This window comes from Asterias rubens, chromosome 5 (assembly GCF_902459465.1).
Source record: "Asterias rubens chromosome 5, eAstRub1.3, whole genome shotgun sequence".
Lineage (NCBI taxonomy): Eukaryota > Metazoa > Echinodermata > Asteroidea > Forcipulatida > Asteriidae > Asterias > Asterias rubens.
This window is the reverse complement of record NC_047066.1, coordinates 6,719,072-6,739,367: the sequence shown is the minus strand read 5'-3', so window position 1 is coordinate 6,739,367 and position 20,296 is coordinate 6,719,072. Positions and strand designations below refer to the sequence as shown.

Genomic DNA, 20,296 nt, shown 5'->3' with positions numbered 1-20,296 from the left:
GAGAGCTGTTGTATAAAACATTGTGAGAAATGGGCCCCCTCTGAAATAACATAACTTTTGAGAAAGAGGTAATTTCTCACTCAAATGTTAAAAGACTTTATGCCCGAAGGCTTTGTTTAAGCATCTGTAAGCACAAAAATTTGTGCAACAAGGGCGTTTTTCTTTCATTATTCTCTTGCAATTTGAATGACAAATTGAGTCCAGATTTTCACAGATTGGTTATTTTAGGCATACTTGTATGTTGAGAATGGCGAATTGTCGTTCAAAAAGACTTTTACAGAGATGCCAGTGAGTTATTCCTTGTATTTAGTAAGCACACCCTGTATCAGTCTGCATAATTTTAGGTATCAATTCTATCTGTAATATAAGAATACTTCAGGAGTTTGAATTCACTGAATTACCAAAAAAAATAAAAAATCCCTTCCATAAAAGTACAATCCCAGTCTCTCTCTCACTTTCTGATTCTACACCGCCCACATAAAAAGACAACAATGAAATTAACACCAGTCAAGTTCATCAGAGATCAGTCTGCCTTTGTAGATAAGAATCATTGATCAAGGCTGTTGGTGTCTAAACTTAACAGAATTGCTTTTGTGCATAAATTCTTCCACTGGTATAGTGGAGGGATGTTTGCATGTATGTGTTAATTATTGTGGTTTTAATATTTACTACCTTATGGAAACCCGAGGACATAACAGAAAAGGAAAAACAAAGGGTCATAAGACTGGGGTGATTCACAAGGAATTTTGCATACAAATTTTATTGGAGGTTCTTAACTACATGTACATGTACTGGGACAAAGAAAAGAACAAAAGATGTCTTCACAGGGATGCACAAAATACCATGTGTGCTTGCGGTGGCCTTGCCTTGGCTCAACACTTGGCGATTTTTATCAGCTGTAAATTCCAGGAAGTTTAACAATTTATGTGTATCCACATCTTGGGTAGGCTAACCTACCTTCAGAAACAGGCCACAAACAAATTCCATGAAAAATACACACAACTTGTATGTAACTGGACCCATTCTCTTTTTTCAATCATTCCCACTAGATATGTGATTTTGGGCTGGCCCGCTTGGAGGAACCAGACACAAACAAACACATGACCCAAGAGGTCATCACACAGTACTACCGAGCGCCGGAGATCCTGGTCGGCAGTAAGCATTATGGGTCGTCGGTTGACGTCTGGTCGGTGGGCTGCATCTTCGCTGAGCTACTGGGGAGGAGGATTCTGTTTCAGGCCCAGAGTCCAGTCACACAGGTGAGGCCATCTAGATGTCCCCAAAGTAACATAAGAAGCAAGAAATTAGTACAAATTAGCAATTTGAATAAACTGAGATCGAAAATGAAACTCGATGACGATGTCAACATTAGAATTATTTATCTCATGCACTACAGTCACACAGGTGAGGCCAAAGACAAGTGCCCAGTTATTTTCATGAAGCTGTTTAGCAGAAAATACTGCATCTCAAAAGCAAATTTCTTTTGCTGAGAAAGAAGTACACCAGTGGCAACAGTAAAAACCTTATGAAGTTGACCGCTAACCTGTTTTTTTCCTTCTTTTTCTGTGTTAAGCAAAACAATTTGTATTTAGTAGTTCTTTGTGAAGTGACGGTTTTTAAGGTGTTTTTTTTTTCAGGGGGGGGGGGTGTTCATTATCCTTGTTGTAATGATGCTCTCTCACTCTTGAAATGCCAATTTGCTTTGCTTCAGGAAAAAATGTGTCTTTCCGTCGCTCTGATTTATTCTGTATTTTTTGCACCAATTTCACGTTGCCATAAAATGAAATTACGCTTGATTTATCATGGTCGATGGATAAACCTTGACTTACTTGAAGGCCTAACTCAATTACGGAGACAGTGAAAAGGCCTTGGGGACTTTTTGCAGCAACTGATTTTTTATTTATTTTCTTAATGTTTTCTCCTCAATCCGTACCGGTTAAAGGCAGTGGACACTATTGGTAATTACTCAAATAATGTTTAGCATAAACCTTACTTAGTAGCAAGTAATGGGGAGAGGTTGATAGTATAAAACATTGTGAGAAACGGCTTCCGCTGAAGTAATGTATGTAGTATTTAAGAAAGAAGTAATTTTCCACGAATTTGGTTTTGAGACCGCAGATTTAGAATGTGAGGTCTCGAAATCAAGCATCTGAAAGCACACAACTTCGTGTGACAAGGGTGTTTTTTCTTTCATTATTATCGCGTAACTTCGACGACCGATTGAGCTCAAATTTCCACAGGTTTGTTATTTTATGCACATTTCGCGATTCATCGAGTGAGAAGACTGGTCTTTGACTATTACCAATAGTGTCCAGTGTCTTTAAGAGTGCTCATTAGATATGTGGAGGTGAGACTTAAAACTTTAAACCTTGCGGAGGAATCGTACGGTTTCCTCCATGAGTAGTCACATAGATAAGTGCAGTTAATTGTTGTTTGCCGATTGTTAAAACAGAAGGAAAGATTTCAAAGAAAACAACTAAGGTATGGGAAGGTGAGGCATAAAACTTGAAACCTTGTGGAGGAATCGCATGATCCAAGAGAAGTCACAGAGATGAGTGCAGTCCATTCTTTCTTTTGCCGATTGCAAAAGCAATAGGAAAGATTTAGAAAAACAAATTAAAGGAGTATCATTATGAGGTTAAAGCGTGCCTGTCGGTGCCGTCATGTCTGGGTGTTGATCGTTTGGAGGGCATGGTCATGTTTGGCCCTTTGTCCCTGTTTATGTAAATAACATTTGGAAGGTCATCTTGGCCTTTGGGTAGGTCAGCAGAGGTACAAAGGTCATTGAATACGAATGACTCGCCTTCCAGACATGACTGCAAAAGGTTATCATAACAAAAGATAGATATGGGTCTTCATCATGTTGTTCAAGTATGGTGCAAAATAGTGTGCATTTATACCCAAAGCTAACTGGGAACTTAGATAAATTTGTGTCTTGGATAAATAATATAATTTTGTTCACCCTTACACCGATTTGTATTGAGCACTGTATTCTCCCGAGTACTCTCCCAAGTTTTAGTGAATTATAACATCCTACGGGCAAATCACTCGCGTGAGATTTGAACCAACAACCCCATTATAGCTTACTGGGAACATAGAGTTGTTAAATTTATGTCTCGGATAAAGAATAAAGTTTGATTTAACCCTTACACCGATGTGTATTGAGCACTGTATACTCGGTACTTACCAGAGTTCTGTGAAATAAAAAGCCCACAGGCAAATCACTCTATCACTCTGGTGGGATTCGAACCCACAACCTTTGCATTGCTAGAGCAGATGTTTAACCACTAGAGCACTGAGTGGTTAGAGTCCGTTCGAATCTATGTGTTAGAAGTGGGTACTGCAGGATTGAATGGGTTTTAATTTTGAATCGGGGATAAAGAATATAATTTGTTATTACTCTTAACGCCGATGTGTGTTTAGCACAGAAGTTAAAACCCACGGGGAAATCGCTTGTGTCGGATGAGAAACAGGGGGGGTTTCAAGGCACTTGACACTATTGGTTATTTTAACATTTTGAGAAACGGCTCCCGCTAAAGTAACATAGTTTTTGAGAAAGAGGCAAATTCTCACTTAAATATTTGAATTGAATAAGAGACCTCAGCTGAGGTCTCGAACACAACTTGTGCGATAAGGTTCCTTTTCTTCCACTATTCCCCCGCAACTTTGACGACAGTTGAGTCTAAATTTGTTCAGGTTTGTTATTTTATAATGCATATGTTGAGATACACCAAGTGAGAATACTGGTCTTTGACAATTACCAAAGGTGTCCAGGTCTTTAAAATAAAAAAGTATACATCTGTAAAAATTTAAGCAAAAAGTCACTTTATCTCCGGAGGTCACCCTCTCCAGTGATAGCCAATCAATTCCATGAATGGATAACATACAAGACCCTCCTTGAGCATCCTTCAGTCCTTGGTTGCTGCTCATTAGCAACGACAACGCACACTTTGTTTCTGGGGGGGGGGGGGCTCAGGGTTTGTTGTGTGGCAAAGGATCCCTTATGAGGTCTGAACCATCAACTTGTAGTGTCTGTACGTGACTTGTGTGAAACGTGTATCAGCACATTTTACTTTTCTCTGTACAGTGTGGGGAAAGGGGGGGATTTTGCTGATCGGTAACTAAGGACGACCATCAGCTTATCTCACATATATTAAATGGATTTTCCTTGGGGAAGAAAATACAATTGTTGAATAAGGTGGTCATTCTTGAAGCACTATTTAAAACATGACGTATGCTTTTATGCTCAAACAAGATGATCTCATAACTTTCAGCACTACCCCATGTCATAGAGCTGCTTTAAAGAAAAATTAGCTAAGCACAACAAAAGTATGCTTACCAGAAAAAGCTTACCGGCCTGCAACTTGTATTTGAGTTGGCAAGATGGCAGACATGTTCCATCATTTTTATAAAAGTCATTTATATACTCGGCCCAACAGCCTAATAACAAAATTGTCTTTTCATGTGCCTTTTTTCTTTTGCAACTGTAAATTTTGATCAAACACAAATTTAATCATTTGGATTTCATATTGTAAAGCGCCATGATCATCTGTTTATTATTTGTTTTATTATTAAATTCCCAAAATAGTAAAAACCAAATTTTAAACACAATTTGTTTTTCTTCTTTTGGTTACAGCTCAATTTGATCACCGATCTTCTTGGTACACCGAGTATGGAAGACATGAAATACGCATGCGACGGTGCGAAAGCACACTTGCTCAGATCACCCCACAAACCTGTAAGTACAACAAGTCAATAATCTGATGATGTGTTATGACAGCCCTGTATGCTTCGTTTTTTGTAACATGGGCAAGGGCACCAAGGCATTTTCTCCTTGGTAAAAGGCACCCTATATGAGGAACTTGTGAATTGGAGCATTTCAAGGGCACCAAGCTAATGACCAGGGGGCATGGAGGCAATCGACTTTGTTGCCTCCGTGAAGTATCAGGCCTGTTATGAGTTGTAACAGTTGTAAATTCTGCTGATGAGTAGGCGAATAATGTGGCGAAAATATTTGTATGTCGGGGTTTGCCCATTAACTTTGGTAATGACTGGCCAGCAGGACCAGTAAGCTTGTCATTTGACTGGTTTGTCAGCTTTTTAACTAGTCAATATTTTAAAGGCAGTGGACACTATTGGTAATTACTCAAAATAATTGTTAGCATAAAACCTCACTTGGTAACGAGTAATGGGGATAGTTGATAGTATAAAACATTGTGAGAAACGGCTCTCTCTGAAGTGACGTAGTTTTCGAGAAAGAAGTAATTTTCCACGAATTTGATTTCAAGACCTCAGGTTTAAAATTTGAGATCTCGAAATCAAGCATCTGAAAGCACACATCTTCATGTGACAAGGGTGTTTTTTTCTTTCATAGTTATCTCGCAACTCCGACGACCAATCAAGCTCAAATTTTCATAGGTTTGTTGTATTATGCATATGTTGAGATACACCAAGTGAGAAGACTTGTCTTTGGCAATTACCAAAAGTGTCCAGTGTCTTTAAGTAGCTGGACCACTTGGAGTGAATTCTGACTGGACCCCAGGTGTTATAAACTAGCATTTGGCCAGCGGACCAGTGTTAAGGGAGAACGCTGTATAATCTGTGTATAATGTTAAAACTGTTGTATTTTAAATGATTGTACATACCAAGTGTTTTTTTATCATTTCATGATAATTTTCATAATATTGATAATAGCACTATTTGTATAGCATTCTTACGCAAAGTGCATCACAGCGCTTTAATCATAATACCGAACAGCGCCCTCACTGAGGTCCATGAGGAAATTTCCCTTTTGTTAACTTACCATTTTCCTAACCATTTTGCTTGTTCTTCTCCAGAATTGTATATTTGTTTTAATGTGTAAACTATTTTTAGGCCTAAAATTTACAATTGGCGTACGATTTCATTGATTTTTGACTTTGAAATGACTTTTTTATTAGATGTTTAATTTGCATCGGGATAGAATACTCATTCACCAAATGAATATCTTTATCCCTGATGCAAGTTTAACATCTATCAAATCGTTTGCAGTACCCGCTGCTAAAACATAGGACTCGAACTGCCTCTAGCTACCGGGCAATCTCGGTGGTCTAGTTGGTATGACACTGCTCTAGAATTGCAAAGGTTGTGGGTTCGAATCCCACCCGAGCAAATATGCCTGTGATTTTTTTCACAGGACTCAGGAAGGTACTGAGTAAACAGTGCTAACACACATCGGTCTTATGGGTAAACACCCAAATGAATATTTTTTATCCCCGATGCAAATTCAACATCTATTTAATCTTTATTGATGTTATAATGTGTTGTTAATTGTATCTTTGTTAGCCCATCTGTAATATAGTGCTAATTATAGTAGAAATACACAGTTCATAGGCCTAAATAGTGGTTTTTCACACACAAGAGCACCTCAAAGCGCTCAGTATTGTGTCTTTAAAGTATGCATGGGTATGTTCAATATCTAAGACCTATTTATTTACATAACACCATGTAACAGCTAACAGCTTTCAAGGTGCTGTGGCGCAATCTGCAGCCAAACAAAACATCTTTCAAATACAGATATTTCCATGTTACCTAACAACAGTTGTTGTAAATATCGCTTTAGTTAAGAAAGCCTCAATAGCTGTAGTATATGTAATGGTTTGTTAAGATGAATTTTTCATTTGTAAATCTCATAGACAACATTAAAGCAATTGTATTTTTTTTTTACATAGCTTGAAAGTCCAGACTGTTTGAATGCAATGGTTTGATTTATTTGTATCCACAGCCTTGCCTGTCAGCATTATATAGTCTGTCTGCCCAGGCTACTCATGAAGCTGTCCATCTCTTGAGTCGGATGCTCGTCTTTAATCCAGTACGTATTTTAACTCAATCGTCGCAATTTCATCAGAATCCAACAGCCGAGATTCTATGGGCTCCTGATGCTTTGCCAGTGCCTTTTTGAAAATTGAAATGACATCGGAGCCTAGGGGTCGAATTCACAAAGAGAGTCCTAACTTAGGACTAGTCCTATGACTCTTTGGGGTTATTAAAAACCAAGTTAGGAGGAGTTACTCGTCCTAACTCGAGATAAGACTATAGTCTCAACTCTTTGTGAAATCCACCCCTGTCCCAAGTTCATCGAAATGCAAGCTCGTGATTTTTCAACATTTTTTTCTGGTATCAGGATATTTCACTGATCTTCCTGTACCTTTACATTTTCTTGAAATAGTCAAACTTGTCATAATTGCTCCTTGTGACCAGACCTTCAGCTATCCAATAGAAATTATGTAGAGAGTCTGTAAATCTCTAAAATGTAACATTCTGTTTTACCCTACAACTTTCAAATCCCACACCCATAACCCCCTTCTAAACAATTTGGACATGTAGCCACCAACCTTTCCTTCTGTGACGTTATATTTGTTCTCGTCTTCACAGGACAAACGTATTTCTTGCACCGATGCCCTCACCCACCCCTACTTAGAGGAAGGGCGGTTACGCTACCACACATGTATGTGTCGCTGTTGTCATAACACGGCAGCCGGCCGGCAATACACCTCCGACTTTGAGCCGGCAGCACCTCAGAGGTTCACCTCGGAGTTTGAGGATGGGTTGTGCAGTGTCCATGAGGTCAAAGGTGAGGCTGGAATGTCAAAAAGTTAAAACACACACCTGATGAAGTCAAATTCGTTGACGAGACAGTGGAGTAGTATAAAGCCCGGTTCATAGTTGGTATATGCTGTTTTTCCTTTTGTGATGCAACAGAAAGTTTGAACCGGGTTTAAGTCTTTGCGATAAAGTTGGTTTTGAATGCAGTTTTCGCATTGAGCGACTGTCGCAGGTTAAAAGATGCTGCAAATGGTATTGTGAGAAGTTTGTTTGGTTTCACAGGCTGGAACAAGTGGCAAGGTTGCTACACTCTATTTGGATTTTTTTTAGGAGATGCTAAAAGTTGTACAGATAAAGTACAAAGTAAAATAGACCAGGGAACCACTCAAATAGTGTGCACCATACAGCATTTGGTTTTTTACTTATTTCATCTTAGTGTCTTTTGGACACCCTTTTTTAAAAATGTATTTTGTTAATGTATTGTAAATAAATAATTTGAACACCGAGCTTTAACGCTACCACTCGTGTATGTGTTGCTGCTGTCATACCACAGAGGCCAGACCGTCAATACACATTTGATGAATTTGACTTAATATTTTGTTTGGTACTTGTATTTGCAGAGGCATTACACACGTTCATTACAGACCGACACCAGGGTAATAGCGTACCCCTTTGCATCAACCCCCAGTCTGCTGCCTTCAAGAGTTTTGCAAGGTGAGACTTGGTCCAAGCACTCGCCCTGCCCCCCCCCTTTCATACCCAGGGCTTGAAATAACCCTTGACACCCACAGCAATAGACCAATCCACTAAGCTCCGCCCCATTGCGTATTGACCAATCACAAACGCAACGAAGGTCCGACAAATAAGATCCGACATGCGTGTGCATATCTTGGCGCGCGGCAGAGTTGTGCAGAAAGGCATTGGAGAGCCCTACGTGTTGTTGCTCACACGTGCGTCGTGGGTGGAGCCTTCTGGAGCGGTCTATTGCCTGTGCTTTCGCTGTTATACCCTCTGCATGGTTCCAATACACTTATACATCTTCCCCATAGAAGTGCCCGTACTGGAGGAAAATTGCTGTGCCCCTTCTAGAGCAAAGTTCAAGGCCTGCACCCCTACAATGTTTTTAGCCTTTCTGGCCCAGCAATGAGCAATAAGCGTTTTTGAGGTACGGCGGACGTGGTAGGAGTTTACTGTTTGGTTTGGGTGTACAATGTATACACACAAATTTACCCAAACCTTATAGTGTTGTAGCATTGTGTTCGCCATACCTCAAAAAGGCTTATAGACTCGTGGCATGAAGGTTTGCCTGTGAGCAGTACATGAATGGCAGACCATTCCTCTTAGCATTATGGTTTGGGTCGCTAGTCTTTGGGCAAAAGCAGGCCCTTACAAATCTGAATCTATTGTTGGAAGGTGAAATTATATATGCATGTTGCCATTTCACAAAGCAAATGTTTTGTTTTTTCATTTGGAGAATTGGTCATTGTCTGCACTGATCTATTGTTTAATCATAGGGATTGCTTACTGAAATGGCGTCCAATGCAGAGTTCCCCATCTTGCACCTTTGGTTCTTTATGATCTTTGCTGTATACTCAGTAATTTCTTGAGTCCTTTAAAAGAAACAGTACCGAGTATACAATGGCTTATACACATTGGTGTAAGATCAACCAAAACATTGTTCTTATTGTTTTTATTTGTCTTTCTTGCCCTTCCTTTTAAAATTTACGTTGTTTTTTTGTTTTGTTTCGTTTTGACAGCTCGTCAGTAGCTAGTGCCTCGGAATTGCCACCCACTCCCCAACCATGGGAGTAACTAAACCAGTCACAAATGGGTAACCATTGGGTGTGGTGAGCAATGGGCCCATACCCCCCTCTGCTACTCCCTCTGTGACCCTCCTTCCACCCTACCCTTGGTCCTTGGAGGACCTCAGAGGTGCGGTGAGGCTCAGTGGAGCCAGCCCTATGCATAGCCTAAACCTATTTATTACGATGATGAGTGTGACGGTAACGAGCAATACTGTGTGATTCCTGTTACTTGTGATGCGTTACTCGTGATGCATTACGTCACCCGTCATATCCAATGCTGCAATTTTAAAACATAAGTACACCAACAAATGGGTCCAGTTTGTTATAGGGGTGTTTAGGCAGAGATTGATGTTGCTCGTAACTCTTGATTGGTTTAGTGTACAGCTGTCTGGCATCCGTCAGAATCGATCAATTAACTCAACACTGAAAGCTGTGAGTGTTGTCAAGTAAAAGCATTGATCCTTAGCTGCATTAGATTTATGGAAATCCAGCCAATCGAAAACCTGTATTTTAAGCTCCTTTGGGGGTTATGAAACCAAGGGGTAGCAGGAAACCAGTCACAATAGATATGCATTGCATAAGATTCTAGCTGGTATTCTGTTAACGCTAAGCATGGTGTGAATCTGCTTAGCAATTTGTATCATCTCTATGGAAATTGGACCCAGTTGCTTGAGTTGTATAAATAATAATAATCCCAACAAATAGTGTATAGTTAAGAACATTTTTTCAAAAGGTGGTAGATATTTTGTAGTATGCAAGTTAAGGGTATTTGTGTAATCTGCCAGTGTTTTTTTTTTTTTTAACGGCAGTTGGCTCTTTGGAGGGGATTTATTTTACATTAATGGTGTCTTTGTAACACCCCCAGTTCTAAAGTGGAGTCTCCCTTGCTTTGTGCTTACAGAAGAGTCAATTGTCTTTTTTTTGGGGGGGGGGGAGAGGAAAGCGTGATTGGAAGTTTTGTACAGTTTTTTTCGTTTGCCAAAGATGGTGCTAAGTTTTGGGGAATTGTTTTTTGCACGTCAAGTTGTAGAGTAAACTAAATGTAGTTTTGAGCCTTTAATTTATTATTCCCGAATTAAAAAGAGTTTGTGTTTTTATCTGCACATCTAATGATCAAAATTTAAACCTGAAATCAGTCCAAATTTACTGCCGAATAATAATTTTTTTGGCAATTTCAGTTGAAATAATTATGTGAGAAATAATAATGATGATGCGTGGTTGCAGTATTACTGGTGCTGAGCACCCCCCACTTGAGTACCCATTGCTTGAATTACGACGGAAATTCCATTGCCTGAATTCTTTGCCGTAGCAGAATTTACTTTCTATGTATATGAGGGCCACCCAGCGTCTTTAGTTTCTGAACCCATAAGTATTTTCTTGGAAGATATCGAAAAGCACTAATTGGCAAGGCACAAGTAATGTATGTTAAACCTCGTTCTACTAGTATAGACCTTTATTTATCACGCTGTCACCATCTTGGTCATGTTCCCTGTTTCCCTAACAGTATGAATGCAAACATTCATTGCTCAAACATGGCACCAGACTATTATTTCGTCCAGCCTCAGTTTGGTTACAATGAGTTGGAATGGAGTAAAATCAAGATGGCCACACTGTGATAAAGGTCTATAGGGAGGTGTGTGGAGGTACATGCCCATTGTGCGCGCGAGGGGGTCATTAAAGTACCTTATTCCGGGCCCAATTTTATAGAGCTGCTTTTAGCTAAGCACAACAAAATTATTCTTACCAGGATAGGGTTACCAGACAAAATAGTGTGTCACATGTACAATCTTATACTGGTATCATGCTGTTTTTTACTTAGCAGAAAATGTGTAGGCATTATTTTCTGCAGCTCTTTGAAATTGAGCTCTGATCCTCGAAAGTTTATGAAGGAAAATCTTTTGATGTTTTTTTTAAAAAGTCTTTCAGTTTTGACTTTCAAATTATTGTCCATCAGTGATTTCCGTTTGAAGAAGTACTATTTCTTATGCCAGTTTGCTTTTATGACACCAGTCGTTTAAAGTTACCCTATAAGAGATGTTAAAGTTACCCTCTCAAAAGGTCTTAGATGCATGTTAAAGGCAGTGGACACTATTGGTAATTACTCAAAATAATTATTAGCATAAAACCTTTCTTGGTGACGAGTAATGGGGAGAGGTTGATGGTATAAAACATTGTGAGAAACGGCGCCCTCTGAAGTGCCATAGTTTTTGAGAAAGAAGTAATTTCCCACGAATTTGATTTCGAGACCTCAGATTTAGAACTTGAGGTCTCGAAATCAACCATCTAACGCACACAACTTCGTGTGACAAGGGTGTTTTTCTTTCATTATTATCTCGCAACTTCGATGACCGATTGAGCTCAAATTTTCACAGGTTTGTTATTTTATGCACATGTTGAGATACACCAACTGTGAAGGCTAGTCTTTGACAATTACCAATAGTGTCCACTGCCTTTAAGTAACCACCAGAACAGGTACCACGGGAATACAAATGTGATGTTTGAATAACAACCATTGAAGTCTTATATTTCTAGTTAACACAATCCTTAGAGTAAACTTCTAAGTAGCGGCTCATCATGAATCCACATTTTAGCTTTGATGTTTGGGTTTTTCTTTCTTTTCATAGTGACCAGTTCAGTCATTACAATTGATTTTAGTGTCCAGTGGAGATACTGTAGAACTCGTAAACTTTTGGAAGAATAATATGCAGGCTATTTTTTCCCCAAATAACTACCTCTAATGAATGGAGAAGTCCATTATTGCGTATTATCACTTATCATGGAAGATACCATTGTGTTGTTACGGGGGTGTGAGTGTGAGTCGAGGCATATCTCATGCAGTGTTGAATACTTCATTGTTAAGTTTTTTGGGGGGTTTAAATTTGTTGTTTTCATACAATGTTCACGGTGCAATTGTTTTTAAGGACTTAATTCAACCACAGGATTGTAACCAGTTGATTTTGTCGTATTTACTAGGGCGATGTCTGATAATGAAAGGTGATGATAGCCTTTTATACTACAATCGCCTTTTTTTTTCCTTTTCATTTTTCAGTGGACTTTTAATGCAATTAGGGCTTCTTGTACTTAGCATGCTAAATTATTGTTTGTTCATACAATATGTATGTGTAATTTTCAATGAAAGTGGAAAAGGGCTGAAAATATTACATCCGCTGCACTGACTGCAGAAGCCCCTTGAAAATATATTCAAGTAAAAAGCTTCCAAAAATACATCTCTGGTCATGGTGTTTCAACAAATTTCCTCATCACATTTGGAGTTGCAATTCATTTGTACTCCCCCGTATAAACAATGTATCGATTATGTTATCAATTTTCCTAGGGTTGTGAATAGACCGGCTCATTGGTCCCAGAGGGGGGTTTACTAATTTCCATGCTGAAGTACTGTATTGTCCCGCATTGGCATTCAAAATAATCCATAGACTTTCATCAGGCTGTGGTTAGTCTTGTCTCATTCCCTCTGTAAGCAATAACTGTTTCTCAAAACATGACAAAAGGGGAGACTGTTTTTCTAGTCTAGCCTCAGCTTGATCGCATGGATTATTTTGAAGGTGGATGGATTATGGTGGAAGAGGGGGGCGGGGACAAGATGCCCTTACCACTGTGACAGCCTTTTCTTATTCCAATCATGGACTCATAAGTTCAATTGTTGTTTGAGACAAGACATCAGTGGTATTCCTGGGACATTTGTGAAGACGTTGAAAAAAAGAAAATAATTAAGATAACAAAAAGGTGATTATGAATTTTAACAAAACGTGCAAATGAAGACCATAATGTACAGAGGACATACTTAGATTTTCTCTGCATTAAAGACAGACGTCAACGTTTTTACCGACATTTGAATAATTTGTACAGTTTTAAACTTTGTATATGGTTTTTTTCGGGCGAGGCGGAAACGTTGTTCGTGGACATTAGATTTTGTGCGCGGTCTGCCAGTAATGAAATATATTTTGGGTTTCCATGGTATTTTGGCTTGTGGTTGTGTTGTGAATTGTCTTGTTGGATCTCTTTTGAGAGAGGGAAAGAAAGGGAGGAAAACAAAGATGATGCAAAAGTGTTCTGGTGATATGAATGCAGTCAGCCATTTTGTTTTCTTTGGTGCCCAAGTAGGAATGCAATGTCCAAGTAGGAATGCGAGGCCAGATTCATTTGTGTGATGGGAGAACACTTTCATAGCAATTTTTTAAAAAGGGGAAACTTTTTTGCTGCAGTTTTTGAATACTTCCTTGCCAATGCTGCTGTGTAGGAGAGGAAGAATGTCGGCCGATAAAACCATTCAGTTTGTTCGGCCCAGAAGAAATCAATGCTGCATTGTCCTTAAGAGAAAGAAAAAAAACAGGCCAGACTATTTTGCCCGTTTGCTGTAAAATCCCTCACATTTTTTCAGAAACCTACTTAAATCACTTTGGAATTCTCTTATCTACACAATATGTGCCAAGCCCCATATGAATTCAAATCAACTGTTTTAGATTTGTGGAAAAAAAAGTTACGACGGAAATTTTCATGCAGTGCATGTAATTTATGCATGCGGAGTGGTGTGGGTTCGAGTACCACTAAATGTGTTTCATGATTTGGAAATGGGTGATGGAGTTAATACCATCAAACAATATGATGACGGTTTATAGTTGGGTAGCACACATCGTGTAGGTAAACAGATTTTCTTCTTTAAATGTAATTTTTGTCAGATGTACTAGCATAGAAATCTTACTAATATATCATATCTTTGTAAATATCTATGTAGATTGTAGTTTATTTCAATATTTATTCAACACATAATACGAACGGCAAACAAAAGGAAATCAGTTTGAATTATGTGTTTATTATACAGAAATGATGGCAATTTTGTTTTTATGTTTAATCCATTCCGTGTAATGTGTGTGTGCGTACTGAGAATTGTTTCTTTTTCCAAAACGTTATGGATTCTTTGGATGGAATGTGAGGTAGTGTTTTTCAAAACTAAATTATGATGTAAAAAAAAATAATAATAATAATAAATGATTGTATTGTAAAAAAGGGTAATTATGCTTAAAAAACAAAAACAAAAAAACAACAAAAACCTTCCAATGTACATTTTCCACTTAGTTAACCCAAGCTTTTCCAATAAAAATGACCCAAAGTCAGCAGAATCAACTTAGTTTTTTCAAAAGACTTGAAAATATGCAAATATTGAGACAATGTTTTGAACCGTGAGGGACCATTTTTTTTTGTACTGTAGATTAAATAAACCCTAGATATCCTAGCTTTAAAAATACGTTGCCACAAAGTAGTCTGGTTCCAAGTCAATTTTTAATGAGCAGAATGTGCAAATACAATTGGGAACCACCCCTAACCCCATGGCATTACATAACTAAAACAAACAGTGCCTATAATCTGATTCTCCTCCTCTCCATATTTGTTCTTTCAACTATGGTAATTTTCGAATCCACGGCTTAGGCTTTGAATTTGGCTTCAGGCTCTGTTCTCTGGTCTGAAGCCCTGAGCGCGTACGCAAAGCTTGCGCAATTGTCAAAACAACTGCGAGCGCCAAGCTAGCCTGAACCGAATCTGGAGCTGATGCCGTGGTTTCCAAAAGGGTCTATAAGGGTAACTCGTCCTAACTTTGGACGCGTCCTTTAGGACAATCTTAGGATCGACCTATGGCTTGGACTTGTCCTTAAAGACACTGGACACTATTGGTAATTGTCAAAGACCATTTTTCTCACTTGGTGTATCTCAACATATGCATGAAATAACAAACCTGTGAAAATTTGAGCTCGATTGGTCGTCGGAGTTGCGGGATAACTATGAAAGAAAAAAACACCCTTGTCACACAAAGTTGTGTGCTTTCAGATGCTTGATTTCGAGACCTCAAATTCTAAACTTGAGGTCTTGAAATCAAATTCGTGGAAAATTACTTCTTGCTCGAAAACTACGTCACTTAAGAGGAAGCCGTTTCTCATAATGTTTTATACTATCAACCTCTCCCCATTAGTCGTTACCAAGTGAGGTTTTATGCTAATAATTATTTTAAGTAAAATACCAATAGTGTCCACTGCCTTAAAGCCCAGGATCGATCCTAAGTGAGGAAGAGTTTTGTGAAATGGACCCCAGTTCTTGTAATCAAGAATTTTCTGTTAGAGATTCAACAGGGTTTCCCTCCGAGTTCCCTAAATACCAGCGGTATTCTTAACAAATTATGATTAATTGTACCCAGTTTTATTTGATAAAGGCGACTGCTGGCATCAAGTCGCCATGCAAACTATTTCTAAAGTCCAATCAAAGGTTCGACTCAAGCTTTGGATTTGGTTTACAAGATGCACAATAAACTATTTCATCTTTTATTGTAATTGAAACCGCTAAATTAATCGAACAACTCTTTTTGTTATCAATGAACAACCGATGTTTATGTTTGTTGTTATTTTGTATCTGTTTTTCATTGTACATTTTGCTCACTTTATGCCATATCATGCATGACCACAGGTGAACTCTCGTGGATTTGTTGATATATATTTAATATTTTTTTAAAACAAGGTTAAACAATTTCTACTTTGTTTTTGTTTTTTACTACAATGCATCGATTGGACAGAGAAATAAGATGTTAATGAGTGGAAGAAAGGAATCACTGCATTTTTTAACTGCCATGTAGTGTCTGAAATGTTCCCGTTCAGTAAAACCATTACACAAAACCCTCTCAAAATATTTTCCCCATTTGATTTCTGGAGACGAAATTTCAACATTTGGCCACCAATTTTGCAAAACCATTTTTTACGATAATAGCAGATATCAAATGCAATCATAGTGTACAATTCCGTAATTTTAGTAAAAAAACAATTTTTAAATTGTTTTTGAAGAAGTTATTCTCCGCTATCGATCATATTGTATTTATTTATGCAAATTATCCATTGCCCTATTGTTTGATTTCTTTTTTTATTTAAGTTTAATTTACCAGGGTTTTTCCTCTTGTTTTTATGAGCGAGTGAGAGAGAGGGACATTGTTAAGTACACTAGTAATGACCAGATTTTTTGTGTGCTGCAATTTTTGTATATTTTTCTCAAGGCGTAAACATTTGTGCTAAAGTTGTAGACATTGTGTCTGTACTCAAGTTTTGTTTTTGGTTATTTTAAATTTTGTTTTCATAAAAAAAAAAAGAATAATAAAACATCTCTGGCGATCAACAGGTTTTCTTTTTTGAATATGTAAATTTGCCTAAGAATTTCTAAAACAAACTTTGCAAATTGTGGAAGAAATATGCATTTAGGTGGTTTGGGGTTAAAAAATCTATTTGTAATTATTGTATCATAGTCATAGATAATTAACAGAAAAATAATGAACAAATTATGAGAGAAAAAGCACTGGAGCACAATCAGTTTATATGTGATGTTTTAGAGTATATCAAGAAGAATGGGGGTTTTGGGGTTTCAGGTGGCTACAAAACTTCATCTTTTAAGATAAAAACAAATTTAAAAAATGCTTTTTGTACTGTCTTTGTAGTGCTGTAGAGAATCCAAGTAGTCTTAAGGCTTTACGTACATTTATTTATTTCTTGTTGGAGAAGGATTTTGGTTGTTTGATAATAATTGGACTTTCTTTTGTAATTGTAATCATGACATCAATAATGTAGAGTTTCCAAATACTTGTTTTGAGAGATGGTGATTGAAAAAAAAAAAAAATTAAAAGTGATGAATAAAAATGAGAATGTGGAGGATTTTAAAATTGGTCGTGATTTGAGTTTGCGTTATTTTAACTTGTGTTTGTTTTGACAAAACAATAATAATTTGGTGGCTAATCATCCTTACTCGCAGCTAGAGCTGAATTGCGAAGGGCGGGGCTACAAGAAGCAGGCATGCAAGGGCGCCTTTGGCTGCCAGCCACATCGACCCATTATGACTACGGAGCATATCCAAAGTGTTTGATTTTTCCCAAGGGAGGAAAACCGGACAGTCTGCGTTATTTTAACTTGTGTTTGTTTTGACAAAACAATAATAATTTGGTGGCTAATCATCCTTACTCGCAGCTAGAGCTGAATTGCGAAGGGCGGGGCTACAAGTAGCAGGCATGCAAGGGCGCCTTTGGCTGCCAGCTACATCGACCCATTATGACTATTTTAACTTGTGTTTGTTTTGACAAAATAATAATTTGGTGGCTAATCATCCTTACTCGCAGCTAGAGCTGAATTGCGAAGGGCGGGGCTACAAGAAGCAGGCATGCAAGGGCGCCTTTGGCTGCCAGCCACATCGACCCATTATGACTACGGAGCATAGCCAAAGTGTTTGATTTTTCCCAAGGGAGGAAAACCGGATAGTCTTGAAAACCCTCAAGGCACAGGAGAGAACCAACACACAACTCAACTCACATAATGGCCCTGGCCGGGAATCGAACCAGGGGGCACCTTGGTGAGAGGCGAGCGTTTTATGCACAAGCCAACCATGCCACCCCAAATGTGGGTCATTTTACAATATTACTGATCAGTTGCAACCACTGGTCGAGCAGTTTTGACAGAGCCCAAGATTTGGTTTCGTCAGCAGCAGACTGGGTTTGAATCCCTCCAAAGACACTTGTGCCCTTGAGCAAGGCACTTGTGCCCTTGAGCAAGGCTTTTAATCATAATTGCTTCATAGAAGGTGAGGCTCCTAAATGATGATACCCATGTCCACATTCTTGCGGACTTTGAAGGTAATAACCCTGTTTTAGCCCCAGGAATAGGTGACAATGTGCCCCTGGTGACAGTTTATAACCAACCAAACACCCCAACAAACAAAAAAACAAACATATGTTGATTGCATTGTAAACAAATGACCAAACCTCAGCATCTCAATGTGGTTCTTTACGAAACATCTGTATATTTATTGGCTTGGTAAACTACAATTATTACAATTACATATTTTGGGTTTGGGGTTTTAATTTTTGTACATTCAGTGATATTCTTGATTAAGGTTCATTTTAATTATCAATGTGTACATATAAGTTTCTTTCCCACTTTAATAAAGTTGAATCACAGGTAACCTAACCCTAATTGCTTTGAAAACGTATTTTTCAAAGAAAATTCAAACAGCCAACAAATTTGTTCTAAAGTGAGCAGAACATGTACGTGTTTAAAAACTTCGCAAATGCTACAAGTAACTGCATAATATGCTCACAGTCTTGATTAACCTAATTATATTAAACCTGACATGGTAGTCAATTAAGTGCACCATAAATTATACATTTTGGTGTAAGGGTTTTATACGATAGAGCGAATAAATGATGGACATGTAGGAGGAAAATTGCATGATGCTGACTTACTGAAAACAATATAACATGAAATCTAGAAAAATAACGATTCATACACCAAAGTTTAACAAAAAAGGTATTTGCATATTTGACAAGGCAACAAGGACCAATGGATAAAAACAGTTTTAGACTTTGGTAACACAACAAAAAATCCCTCCAGCCATGCTTTAAACATGATTCTGTAAAAAAAAAATTACTGCTCACCCAATTCAAAAGACAACTAGACTCAAAAGTTTAGCAATTCCATAATTTTGGTTTGTAATATAAAGAGTCACTGCTTCGAGATATTTCAGAAAATTTGTGAACATTTATAAAAACCAATTTTGCAAGTGATAGAAAGAGTCGCTGATTTGAGATAATTTCAGAATTGTTTATGAACACTGACGAACCCAAACCAAGCCCTGACCTTATGTACAACTGACTCAACGCAACACTACACTACCCGCCTACACATTACATGATGTCTTACTATATACACGTTAATACACTGAGGTATAATATAGTGAGGAAAAAAAACAACAAAAAAATATTTTGGAAACAAAACAAGTTTTTAAGTGGCCTTCCCACTGTATGCATTTCATGAAAAAGCACAAAAAATTTTCAAATCACAAATCTTTACACGTGGCAAAATCAACCTACTCTGAACCGATGTAAAAGTAAAACAAATTGGTAGCACAGGAAATATGACATCCAAGTACAATGGACAGACAGATAAAAAACTTCTCTGTCTTTCCAAGAACAATAACCCATTTCAAAGGAACACGTTGCCTTGGATCGGACGAGTTGATCTATAAAAAGCGTTTGTAACCGTTTTTCATAAAATGCATATGGTTGGAAAGAGCCTACCAGTCACAGATTGTACATGTGACATGGTATTTAAGCTGCTAACCATAAACAAAGAGGCTACCAGTCACAGATTGTACATGTGACATGGTATTTAAGCTGCTAACCATATTCTGGGAACCATAATTGCGCTTTGCATAGCTACTTAATGTCCTCAAGCAGCACTATGAAATTGGGCCGTGGGCCAAGGACCCAATTAAATATGAGCCTGAAATTTTGAAAATGTACCATTTTCAGCCAATATTCTCTCACATATTTTTGTAATCAAATCAAGCGCCATTTTCCTATTTGCAAACCGGAATGTTTAAATTATATTTCATTCATGCCATTCTTAAAGTAAAAAAAAAAAAGTAAAAAAAAAAGCAAGTGTCAATTTGTTTAAATATTTGATCAGCCAAATTTCAAAATCGCATTTATTATTCTTTTTTTGTAAGTTAATTTATTACTTTAGTTCGGAGCATGTTAAAGCTTTACAAAATTCATTTGAAATGTAAGTCCAGCAGAAAGTCTGAAACAACAACAAAAAGGATTTACGTAAGTATCTTAAAAAATAAAATAAAATAAAAACAAACAAATTAATAAAAACTTTACAAGAGTAATTGACGGTAAACTAAAATATAAAACAAAAAATATCGTTTAAAAAAGTCAACATTTTCAGTATCCAAGAAACAATTTACAAATTCTACCAATTTTTAAGAGGTCTTTTAAAAAACACAAGGTATCCACAACACAGTTTTTAAAAATACACAGGAATTTTGGGACTTTTCCTGTTGTTGTTTTTAATTTGACTTGGGGGAGCGGG

The 20,296-nt window shown here is 37.7% G+C and overlaps 1 protein-coding gene across 1 annotated transcript in view; it reads left to right on the top strand.

The window, feature by feature from the left end:
* Positions 1-11,533, top strand: part of LOC117290720 (serine/threonine-protein kinase NLK-like) — a 36,838-nt gene extending 25,305 nt beyond the window's left edge. Inside the window, exons 6-11 of the mRNA XM_033772255.1 lie at positions 1,050-1,259; positions 4,637-4,738; positions 6,764-6,850; positions 7,414-7,612; positions 8,205-8,298; positions 9,342-11,533. Of these exons, the coding sequence (XP_033628146.1) occupies positions 1,050-1,259; positions 4,637-4,738; positions 6,764-6,850; positions 7,414-7,612; positions 8,205-8,298; positions 9,342-9,396 (747 nt within the window). The 3' untranslated portion in view covers positions 9,397-11,533. The remainder of the gene's footprint in view (positions 1-1,049; positions 1,260-4,636; positions 4,739-6,763; positions 6,851-7,413; positions 7,613-8,204; positions 8,299-9,341) is intronic.
* The last annotated feature ends 8,763 nt before the right edge of the window (positions 11,534-20,296 follow it).